Source organism: Cetorhinus maximus, chromosome 10 (genome assembly GCF_964194155.1).
Source record: "Cetorhinus maximus chromosome 10, sCetMax3.hap1.1, whole genome shotgun sequence".
Lineage (NCBI taxonomy): Eukaryota > Metazoa > Chordata > Chondrichthyes > Lamniformes > Cetorhinidae > Cetorhinus > Cetorhinus maximus.
This window is the reverse complement of record NC_135888.1, coordinates 78,267,785-78,280,409: the sequence shown is the minus strand read 5'-3', so window position 1 is coordinate 78,280,409 and position 12,625 is coordinate 78,267,785. Positions and strand designations below refer to the sequence as shown.

Here is a 12,625-nt window from a genome sequence, read left to right as displayed (position 1 = left end):
CAAATTTTTAGCCGCGCTGTCCACAGGGATTGAATTCCCAATCTTAGCATTCCTTTTGACCTTGCCTTTATCCCCAAGTCTCCAATTCTCATCATCTTCTCTGTGGGGTTTGTGTTCCCAATCCCAGGTGCCAGCCTCTCTGCTGGAAACTCCTTCCCATTCCACAATTCCCGTGACGTCATGCCGTCCTCGCAGCTGGGTAAAAGTAAAAGAAAGTTTATTTTCAAAAAAGAAAGTTTATTTTCAGAAAAAAAAGGAATAAAAGTTTAGATTTTTATTTTTAAAAGGGGAAAGTAACAGTCGTAAGAAATACCCTTACCTGCAAAAAGGTACGGATCAGCAGGAAGCTGCCAGGGAATTGAAGAATAATAAAATATTATTTGCAGTTTGGGATTTGATGAGGATGGTTCGGGAAAGTTTCTGGTCTCTTTCTGGTTTCACTTTGATTTTCTCCCGCTCTTTGTTGTTGGGAAGTTGTTGATGTGTTTTCTCTCTCTCCACCCAGTTATTTTCTTGATCCCACTCTCTTGTTTGTGATATAAATGTGAGGCGTGTAGCTGCCAGGACCTTGCTGCTTTGCAGAGTGCCGGAGGAGATATGGAGCGGCGGAAAATCGAGGTAAAAAAAAAACCAGAATGGTTAAAAGTTTGGAGAAGATTTTTTTTTAACTTTGGGGTGGGAGGGATGGAAGAAGTTGGAGTAAAACGCCGGTTTGCAGTGTGGTGGGAGGGGGGGTGAAGCCAGGCCTGGGAGGTCGCCGGGGGGGTAGGGGGGGGGGGTGGTTTGGGGGGATCTGGGCTACTTGTTTCGAGGCGAATGCAGTGAAGTTTTTGATACAATGTGTTTGGCTGTATTGATACTTTGTTATTAATGGCTTTGCTGCTTCTTTGTTTCCTTTTCTCTCCACCCAGTGGATCGGCTCTCCCTGCGGCTCCCACGGACCCTATACTTTTTACCGGGCTTTCAGCCTGCCCGAGCCTGGCTTCTCCGGCAAGGGGAAGGCGCTGACGGCCAGGCTCGGCCAGTTCTTCTTTGTCAGATGCCAGCCCCATGAGCCCGAATGCATCGCCGAGCTGCAGCTCCTCTGGGAGGATCGCAGTCGCCAACAGCTCCTGGCCAGCACCAGGCTCTACTTCAGCCCCGAGGATACCCCACAGGGACGGAGCCTGCACCACGGCCAGGTAAAGGGGGCAAGTGGGCAGCTGCTTGTTTATAGTCTTCGAAGGGGAAGGGGGGGGGGGGTGGTGGCACGCTCCAGCTCAATATGGGATGAACATTCCTTTATTTTTTACCCCCCCGTGACTCTTCCGGACCCTTTTCAATACTTTCCAGTTGTTTCAAGGTCAGATGATCTCTGGCCAAGCAAGATTCCAACAACTTTTCCTTGGGAAGCCGTTCTAGCGAATGCTTTATGTAACCCCCAGCGACTACATTTCCACACTCGAGGTTCAGGAAGATTGGCAACGTTAAACGAGCGATTGGGATTACAGACCTGAATTACTCAGGACGTCGTGTCACTTTTGTTGAGCAGCGCCTCAACAAAAGAGTTTTTTTTTTATTCATTATTTTTTTAATTCATATATTTTTCAAATCCCTCGAAGCTTTACTTGTAAAACATTATCCCCATATTCGGGTGGATAAAATTAGTGAGTTATTTCCAGGAATTTTCAAACTGAAAACCGGTGTGCTTTTAAAAATCTTTCAAACAATGCACGTAGCAATGTTGTTGGCACCAGTTCAAAACTGCAAATGGCTTTTAAACGATTGGTGTATATTACTGTGATTTAAAATAATAAAAGAAAGATTAAAGCCTTGCTGCAGTTTGATCTCTGCTGCAAAGGGCGTGGATCCCCACTGTTTCCTCAGTGTGGGTTAGATTCAATTCTGATGATGAGTAACAAATATCATTGCTGCAAATAGTCCCTAGAAAGACTATTCAGATTCATTGAATCGGTTTACCCCATAATCTCCGGGCAGGATTGCAGCACTGTGCAAATATTATTGTGAATCTGCATTGAGGGAGTTGGGTTGGATTCAGGAGGTCCCCACAACCCCCTCTTTCAGCGAGGTAATTGCCTGAAGGCAGGCTATCTCAGATGCAATATAAATAATATGAAGAAAGCATGTTTTACATATCAGTTTTCATTTGCTTTTCTCGTGCACTCTGTAATTTGGAATTCAACGGAATAAACTGTTCCGGATTCATGCCAAGCATTTCCTGACAAACTAGTCTGACTTTTTTTTTCCCCAGAGACAAATGGAAAGACTGCCTCTTTGATGCAAATGCCCTTTTATTCTTTCTCAATTGATTTTAACTGCAGAGTTTCTTAGGCTTGATGTTTTACAGTAAATCAAACAATATGCTATAGAATTTTTTACATCTGTTAATTACTGTCTCGTTGAGGCATTAACAGTAGCAATAGGTTCCAATGACAGGCTGGATGACATTATTGGAAAGGATTTTTTTAAATAGTCACAAAACCAAAATCTAATGACAACATGTGTTTATATCATATCAAAGCATATCTACAATTAGCTGTTGGATTCACATTTTGATGAGATCCCCTGCTGCTGTACTCCTTTCACAAGAAGCCAGTGGTTTTTGGAGTTTCCTGTGTGGGGGCGGTGGGGATGATGACACACTGTCAGGGACCCCCTGTCCTATGTTCAGAAAGATTGTACCAGCTGCCCAGAGAATACCAGTGATATTATTGCAGAATCTATTTTTTGTTAAAATGTAGCAACAGAAACAATATTTCAGTATGTCAACAAATCTAGAATCCTGTCTACAGTACTCCTTTCCTGAATCAATATTGTTTAGCAGTGAATTTCTATTTTGTGTTATTTGTCACTTTATTCAAATAATTGAACGATTCAAACTTTTCTAGTTTAAAAAATTACTTCCAATTATCAGGAGAAGAATGTACAGAATTAGCACGACTCTGCAGTTTAATTCTCCTTGAATCTTTCCTTGTTTTTGGACTTATCCATCATAACGACTGCCAATGTCCATCTGTGTAACATTGCCTATCTCCACCCCTACTTCAACCCATTTGCCACTGAAACCTTTATTCCATGTCTTTGTCACCTCTAAAGTCAACTACCCCTAAGATCTCCTGGCCTGTCTTGCCTTTCATATACTTGAGCTCATCCAATGCTTGTAGGATTTGGCGCGGAACAAGATACATACGTATTATCCTTGTCGCTAACCTACATTGGCTTGACTCCCAAAACCCTCCAAAATTCTCAAGCTTGTTTTTTAATATCCTTTCTTGACCTCACCCCATCCCATCTTTGTAACCTCCTGCATGCAACTCAACAACTTTACCACCCCACCCACTGAAACACTGTTCCTCTGATTCTTGTTTTGTGTACACCCACTCCTTTTGTGCCCCATCATGGTTGCCATGCTTTCTACTGTTTAGGCTTCATGGCCTGGAATGCACCCTCTTAAACTCATTCTCCCCCTCCATCTCTCTCTCCTTTAGGACTCTCCTTAAAATCCACCTTTTTGATCACACTTTTATCATTCCTCCTAATAATTCCTTCTTTTGCATTTTTAAAAAATTCTGCCCTCTGTAAAGCGCTTGGGATGTATTTCTATTTTAATATCACTTTATCAATACATGTTGGTTTGATGAGGGCTTTCTATCTCCGTTTCAACAGAAAGTGAGGAGGAGACGGTAAATTTGGATTTGAGCTGGCAGGGGCTGATAGATTTTAGGCTGTCACTTGTTGCCATAGGTACAACATTGAGATATGAACCTCTGACTTCTGGAAATATTCCAAAAGAATGGGTTTAATTTATCTTGACCTTCTTGAAGTTCACCATTTTATATCGCAAATGGAAGTTATATTTGTGTATGTGGTCAAGCACTGTTTAAATTTGGGGCACAAGTGATGTCAGATGTAGGAGGAGGGAAGAATTTTATCAGTTTCATTTTGATTTGTGAATGAGATGGATCAGTGGAGAAGATGTTTGTACGAAGAAGCATTGTTGAACTTAGTGGGGAAAAAAACAATTCTGATTGCCTGATTTAAGTTGTGATTTTAGAAGTTGCAGCAAAGATGGAGACAATTTGGCCCAAGTGCCCCTTTGTTGGTGCTTCCTTGTCAACTGGAGCTACCTGCTTTAACCCAATTTTCTCCCCTTTCCAAGTATCTTTTATATAACCTTTGGAAATAATTTTCCAATTCCCTTTTAAATTGTGTTGGTCTGGCTCAATAACCACCTGCAATAAAGCATTCTATGCTATCATAGCTCTGTGTGATTAAAAATTATTCCAACCCCTCCAGCCTTCCAGTGACAGCCTTTGATCCCCTGTTATTGAGTTACTGCACCAATTTCATTGAAAACAATTTTTCACTATTTATCCCCTTAGAACCTTTCATAATTTTCAAACTCCTTATCAGGTTCCTCTCCACCTTGAAGTTGTTCACTAGAATGGTTAAAATTAATTATATCAATAATGTTTGATCTTTTATCATTCTGGTGAATCTTCATTATAGTATTTCCATAACACTATTATCTTTCCTGTATTGTGATGCCAGGAACTGCACATAATATTCCAGCTGTCACCTAACCAATCACATCACTCCCTCTTCTTAAAATTGTGTTAGTATATATAAATTCAGAATCCTATTTTTATGCCTATTCTACTTGCACGCTCACCATTAACAATTATGCAGCAGAACCACAGATCTTTATGTTGCTCCACTGTGTTGAGCCTAAGTATTTAGATTATACTTCCTTTCATTGTTCTTTTCCTCAGTGACTAACTTCATATTTTGCTGCTTTGAACTGCAACTGCCAACTTTTGTTCCCCTGTATTCTTCCTCATCAGCAAACTTCAATATTATTCCTCTTGTATACTGACTAATTATAAGAGTTAGTTGTGCTGAGTGTACTGTAAGTTCTGATGGATAGAGGAGCTACGGTGTCTCCTCCATATCCATCTTGTGATAACAACATGTCTAGCTTTTGAGTCCTTTCTGGTCAGAAATTAATTTGTCAGCCTAAGTTCTTTTGGTATTGCCCTTATTACTAGGCCTGAGTTTCCCCATTCCCACCTATATGATGCAAAAAATGCTGTACAATATTCTGACTTCAGGGGAGGAAGCTAAGTGTTAACTAATAAATAATAGTCAGGCTTGGTTATCATTATTTGGCATGCTTGGGGATCTACAATTTCTTGTTTCCAAATCCAAACTGTAGAAAATCAATACACATTTCCAGTTGGGGCTAGATTTTCTATCTATTATCAATGGGTCAAAAACAGCCTAGATCCCTACTCTTTTCACACATTGGACACTCCTCACTTGGCAGCTCAATTTAATGCCACTTGCCACTGATTTTAACAAAATGTTAATACGCTGCATTAGTTTTCACTCCACAACTACCTTGAATTTCCCCAATACCTATGGATTATTCAGGCCTTATGCATACTGTTTGACATAAGTAATACAATAGATCTTACTATTTAATTTCAATTATATTTGTTGTAGTTTGTAATATAAAGTGCAAAATATTTCAAGTACTAAAAATGAAGTATGAACTACACATACAAAAATATTCATAATGCATCCTGTTACCCTCAAATAATAAAGGGATTGAAAGTTCTTATCAATAATGGTTCCACAGTTTTGCTGATTTCTGCTTGTAATCAGAAGACTCCATTTTGTTGCATGTGTTATTAAATACATTGATAGAAAGTAATATGCCAAAACTGAAAGTGTGGTTTTAGATGGGAAAAGGAAGTATCTGATAACTGTTAAATATAGTTCTGCTTGAGAATGAAAAATTCAGCCTACCTTCATTCTCTCTTGCTACTTTTAATAAGGGCGTGGTATTTTGTGTTGTAATCTTCAGTGAAGGAAGGTCAATTCAGAAAAGGTACAAAAAGGGACAAGTCCAACATAAATTGGAATCTACTGTTAAGATGAAAAGAAATCTAGAAAGTGTGAAAGATAAGTTCATGTGAAATCTAAATAAAGATGTGCATAGAAGCAGAGAACTAAGAGAAGGAGACTAGAGTAAAAGGTCAGGAATAGGTTTGAGTACAAGAAAGCTGAAAGGAAACAATTCAAGAAACAGCAGAGAATAAAAATGGACAAACTAAGTTGAAGAAATAATCAAAGCAGGAAATAATTAAAATGGCTCTTAAGACAGGAAAGGAATCAACTGTATAAAAGTAAAAATAAAGATTAGATTGCGGAGTAGATTGGAGAAGACAGTAATACTGGCTTTAATTTTAACCTGGAAACAAACATGTAAAACAGAGAAGTTATCTTCACAGAAATAAAGAATATAATAATAATAGAGCCATACTATTGTCAGAGGTAGAGATGTTGAAAGAGGAATGGACCATTCAGCCCCTTGATCCTGTTCCAGTGTACATTTAGATCATGGCTGATCTGTTTCTGCACTTTACTTACACATCGTTACTCCATACCAATTGTTAACTTTAACCTAACAAAAACCAGTAGAAAATTTCAATTGACCCAACATTCATGCGTTTTGGGGAGAGAGAGAGAGTGCCTCAGATTTCTACGATCCACTGTCCTTCCTAATGTTGCTACTAAATGCCCTGGCTCTAATTTTATGATCTTGCCCCATTGCTCTGGATTCCTATCAGAGCAAATAGTTTCTTTTGTATCCTATTGAATCCTTTTTTTTTTCATTTTAAATGCCTGAATTTGATCACTTCTCAACTTTCTAAACTCAGAATACAAACTAAATTGATGCAGCCTGACCACATAATTTAACCCTTAATGTCCTGGTATAATTCTGAACCTGCACTGTACCTCCTTTCTAAGGCCATTATACCTTTTGCTGTCCAATCAGTGGGCAGAACAATGTAAATCCCATTGTTTGTGGTTTCATGGCAAGCAGGAATTACTCTCTGGCTCCAGAATTTTTGTTTAATAAGGTAAAGATAGAATAATCTCTGGATTACTACCTGAGCCGTGATCAAATTGACGTAGGGTAATAAGATTAGAGAATTAACCGTGTGGCTCAAAGATTGGTGTGGGTGAAATGAATATCAATTTATGGGGCACGGGCCACCAGTATTGGGGAAAGTGGGAGTTGTACTGTTGGGACGGTCTTCACCTGAACCGTGCTGGGATTAGTGTTCTGGTGAATCGTATAACTAGGGCTGTAGAGAGGGCATTAAACTAAATATTGGATGCGAGGGTTCAAGTTTGGGAAGATGTGATGAATAGAGAAGACCAGGCAAGAGAGCAAGATAGGAGTGAGGGAAAAGAAGGCAGGAAGGGACAGAGTGTACAAACCTAAGAGTGCACCAGTGTATAAGGCTAGAGGTTAAAAAAATAGCAAAAAGACAGAACTAAAGGCTCTGTATCTGAATGCACGTAATGTTTTTAATAAAACAGTCAAGTTGACAGTGTAAAATGAATAAATATTTATGATGAGAAATAGCTGCAGGATGACGAAAGACTGGGACCTGAATATTCAAGGGTACATGGCATTTGGGAAGCTTTGTTAGTTAAGGATGACATTGGTATAATAGAGAGAGAGAGAGAACCTTAGTTCTGTAGATCAACATGTAGAATCAGTTTGGATAGAGATGAGAAATAGTAAAGGTAAGAAGTCACTTGTGGGAGTAGCTTAAAGGCCCCCTAATAGTAACCACTCTTGTAGGATTATAAGGGTGGTGTACAGGGAGAAGTAATGGCAGCTTGTGACAAAGGTATGGCAATAATCATTGGTGATTTCAATCTACACATAGATTGGACTAATCAGATTGGCAAAGGTAGCCTGGATGATGAGCTCATGGTGTTTTTGGGACAGTTTCTTAGAGCAGCACATGCTAGAGCCAAACAGAGAGCAGGCTGTACAAGATCTACTAATGTGCAGTTAAACATGATTAATTAATGCCCTCATAGTAAAGGCACCCCTAGATAGCAGTGATCATAACATGATTGAATTTCACATTAGTTTGAGGGAGAGGGGAGTGGATCTAAGGTTAGTGTTTTAAACTTAAGTAAGGGCAATTATCAGGGCATGAAGGCCGAGCTGGCCAAAGTGAACTGGGAAATTAAGTTAAGGGATAGGTCAGCAAAGATGTATCAGCATTCATTTAAGGAGATATTTCCGAATACTCAAAATATACATTCTAGTGAGAAAGAAAGGCTCCAAGGGAAGGATGCACCATCCATGGCTAATTAAGGAAGTTAAAGATAATATCAAATTGAATGAAAAAGCATAGAATTCCACAAAGATGAGTGGCAGGTCAGATGGTTGGTCAACATATAAAGAACAGCAAAGAATGACTAAAAGATTAATAAGGAGGAAGAAATTAGAGTACGAGAGAAAGCTAGCTAGAAATATAAAAACAGATGGTAAGAGTTTCTGCAGGTGTTTAAAAAGGAAAAAGTAGTGTTCATCCTCTAGAGAGTGAATCTAGGGAATTAATAATGGAAAATAAGGAAAAGGTGGATGAATTGAACAGATATTTTACATCTGTCTTCATTGAAGAGAATACAAGTAACATCCCAAAAATAAGTGAATCAGGAGGTGGAAGAGAGGGAGGAACTTGAAACAATTAAAGCCACCAAGGAAATGGTACTAAGAAAATTATTATAACTAAAACTGACAAGTCCCTGAGTCCTGACAGACTTCATCCTAGAGTTCAAAGAAGCAGCTGCTGGGATATTGAGTTTAATTTTCCAAAATTCCCTCAATTCTGGAAAGGTCTAATCAGATTGGAAAACAGTGATGTGGCTCCTCTATTCATGAAAGGAGGGAGACAGAAAGCAGGAAACTACAGGCCAATTTGTTTAACATCTATCATAGAGACATTGCTGAAATCTATTATTGAGGTTATAGCAGGGCACTTAGAAATCTCATTGTAATCAGGCTGAGTCAGCATGGTTTTGTGAAAGGGAAATCATGTTTGACTAATTTTTATTGGAGTTCTTTCAGGAAGTAACAAGGAATGAGGATAAAGTGGAATCTGTGAATATGTTGTACTTGGATTTCCAGAAGGCGTTGCCACGCAAAATAAGAGCTCATGCTGTAGGGGGTAATATATTAGCATGGATAGAGGATTGGTTAGCTAACAGGAAATGAGAGTAGGCATAAATGGGTCATTTTTGGATTGGCAAGATATGACAAGTGGAATGCTGGGGCCTCAACTGTTTACGACTTACATCAATGACTTGGACGAAGGGGCTGAATGTATGGTTGATAAATTTGCTTATGACACAAAGATGGGAAATTAAGTTGTGAGAAGGACATAGGGAGTCTGAAAGGGACATAAATGGGTTAAGTGAGTGGGCAAAAATTTGGCAGATGGAATATAATTTGGGAAAATGTGAGCTTGTTCACTTTGGCAGAAAAAAGAGAAAAACGGTAGGTTAATTAAATGGAGAGAGATTGCAGAATTCTGAGGTACAGAGAGACCTGGGTATCCTGGTACATGAATCACAAAATGTTAGCATGCAGGAACAGCCAGTGATTAGGAAGGCCAATGGAATGTTGTTGTTTATTACAAGGGGAACGGACCATAAAAGTAAGGATGCTTTGCTGCAGTTATACAGGGAGTTGTTGAGACCACGTCTAAAGTACTGTGTACAGTTTTGGTCTCCTTATTTAAGAAAGAATATAAATTAATTAGAAGCAGTTTAGAGATGGTTCACTCAACTCGTACCTAGGTTTGGGTTTTATCTTATAAGGAAAGGTTGGACAGGCTGGGCCTGGATCCATAGGAGTTTAGAAGAATGAGAGATGATCTTATTGAAACATATCAGATCCTGAGGGGACTTGACAGGGTGAATGCTGAAATTGTTTCCCCTTGTGAGAGAGACTAGAACTATGGGACACTGTTTAAAAATAAGGGGTCTCCCATTTAAAATGGAGATGAGAATGCATTTTTTCTCTTAAGAGGGTTGTGAGTTTTTGGAGCTCTCTTCCCCGGAGAGCGGTGGAGGCAGAGTCATTGAGTATTTTTAAGGCAGAGGCAGATTGACTCTTGACTAACAAAGGAGTCAAAGATTATCGGGGGTAGACGGAATGTGGAGTTGAGGCCACAGTCAGATCAGCCATGATCTTATTGAATGGTGGAGCAGGCTTGAAGGGCTGAATGGCCTACACCTACACCTAATTCATATGTTCATATGAATAAAACTGCACATGCTAGAAATCTGAAATGAAAACAAAAATGCTGAGGATACACAGTATTGTCAGAATCTGAAAATAGAACAGATCAATTAACAATCTCCCTTCGTTAAAATGGTGTGGCAAAAGTGAACCAATTCCTGGATCCTGCACTTAGGGAGTGAAGATCTTGGAACTGGTACATTGTTGTAATTCTGTATCAGGTCTGTGCTGTTTGAGCATGAAATTAACCATAGGATCTCCATTTGAAATATTACTTCCTCTTTCCCCAGATGGTGATGGGCCTGATATGCACTTCATGCATTTATTTAAACTAATTGAGCAGCATACTATGGGAAAATGTCCCTCTACAAATTCAGCCAGTTGCTTCCTTCATCACTTTCATTATTCATGTACAGCCGTAGACTGATGGCTAGGATATTTACTCCTTGTGATTTCGACCTGTCCCATGTGATGGCTGGTCAGTTCAGTTCTTCATGGGCACAGCCCTAACTTGACACTACATTGGCAATCTTACTCAGAGACCATTGGATCGCTAATGTGGAAATGGCAAAAGAAATCTTGCAGTTGTGCAATATGACTTTCCTTGCTGACGTTGGAGCTGAGTCACCATTATTGGCGTGGAATGGGGTGATCCTGTTTTACCTGACCAGAGACTGTTTATTGCTTACACTGGGTGTCCTTAATGGAAAGTATTCTGCTCCCTATTGTTAACACCTCAGCCTGATAAGAACAGAATTTGCCCAAAGTAGCTATACTATTCACAGAATTATAGTATTCACCAGTCATAGAATTTTACACCAATTGGCCCGTCATGACTGTGCTGGCTATTTAAAGGAGCTACCTAATTAGTTCACTTTCTTGCTCTTTCCTCCTGGCCTTGCAAATGTTTCTTTTTCGAGTATACATTCAGTTCCTTTTTGAAAGTTGCTATTGATTCTGCTTTTGCCACTGTTATGGCACAGCGGATGGTAAATGTTGAGCTGCTCAAATCCCAGAGGGAAACTTGAAACAACTGCCACAACTGTGTTACAATTTGTATTTTTATTTCAAGATACGTACCTTGAATTCAGGAGTAATAAGACCGCCGAGTTTCAGACTCCCCATTAAGGCAACAGTAAAAACAAAATAGATTTTAACAGACCGCAGACAGGGATATTCACAGTGAATTCTCTTAAGCATCAGTTCCCATAGGCAGCAATGTTATGGCAGGCGGATGGTAAATGCCAAGCTGCTCAAATCCCAGAGGGAAACTTGAAGCGGATGCCGCAAGTATTTGCAATTGTATTTATTTCGAGATGTGGGCTTTGAATTCAGTAAAAAGAAGGCCACCGAGGCTTATAAGTTTCCTGCAAAACTAAATTAAACGTTTATTAATAAAATAAAAAGATTTTAAGCACATACATATGTCTACAAATTACTACTGTAATAACTTCTAAATCCCCTAATTAATCTGTCTCCCAGTTCCACCTCCGTTAAGTCAACAGTAAAACACAAAGGTTTAGACAGGCCCAGGCAAAGCACCCACCCTGGACAGTCAAATTCAAAGTGAGTTTTCCTCTACTTTGGTTCCTTGTAGACAGCAACTTAAGGCTTTTCACACATGTTAGGTCTTAACCTGCCTGCCCCTTAAACATAACCTCATCTCCTTTATACAGATTTCTCCCTTTTCAATGTAAATCCCATTGTTTCGATATGTCTTTTTTCAACTCTACTTTTCTAATAATAAAAATCTATCATAGTACTAATTTTATCAGTAAACTTTGGGAAAAATAAATACACTGTTTGGTTTAGCCTCTGTTGGCTAGGTGTAAAACCTTACCATCGCTTTGAAATTCACTACTCTAATTTATCTAAAAATGCAAATTTCTATTTACACCTCGCATTCTAAAACTCCAGCCATGTTTATCTATTTAGCATTTCAAACCTAGCTTCTCTTCTTGTACATCAAAGCCTTCAGACCAGCTGTCTTGAATTCAATTAAGCCCCACACACAGACGCACTTTCTACTTTACAATAAATCCTAATAACATTATGAAAATTATCTTCCTGACATCCCCTTCCTTATTGAAAAATGAACTATCATAATTTTAAAAAAGGCTTCATTTTCTGAACCCGTCTCGCATTACCTCCTATACTTATTACACTATTACATTACTGGATGCATGCATTAACATTACAAAATATACACACATCGTTGGTATCAACCAAAATCATTTTGGTCCAGTGTCCAGATTTTAAACGTCCATTTTTCTCTTTAAGCTTCAACTCTTGACAATGCACCTGTAATCATATTTTTTCATCCAGCCTCATGTATAACCTGTAGATTAAATGGTTGCAGCAATAAAGTCCATCTGAATAGCCTTGCACTTATGTCTCGAAATTTGTCCAGAAACTTTAAAGGATTGTGGTCTGTATAAACAGTTGTTTCTGATGAATTGTTTGCAACATAAATCTCAAAATGATGCAACACTAACACCAAAC

The 12,625-nt window shown here is 39.0% G+C and overlaps 1 protein-coding gene across 3 annotated transcripts in view; it reads left to right on the top strand.

Moving 5' to 3' along the window:
- The first annotated feature begins 422 nt into the window (after positions 1-422).
- LOC144685777 (uncharacterized) overlaps positions 423-12,625 on the top strand; it is a 99,169-nt gene continuing 86,966 nt past the window's right edge. Inside the window, exons 1-2 of one of the 3 annotated variants that reach the window (XM_078550643.1) lie at positions 423-618; positions 912-1,181. In XM_078550643.1, the coding sequence (XP_078406769.1) occupies positions 1,061-1,181 (121 nt within the window). In that variant the 5' untranslated portion in view covers positions 423-618; positions 912-1,060. Of the gene's footprint in view, positions 619-818; positions 1,182-12,625 lie in introns of those variants that run through there. The other 2 variants (XM_078550642.1, XM_078550645.1) reach the window with 2 other exon arrangements.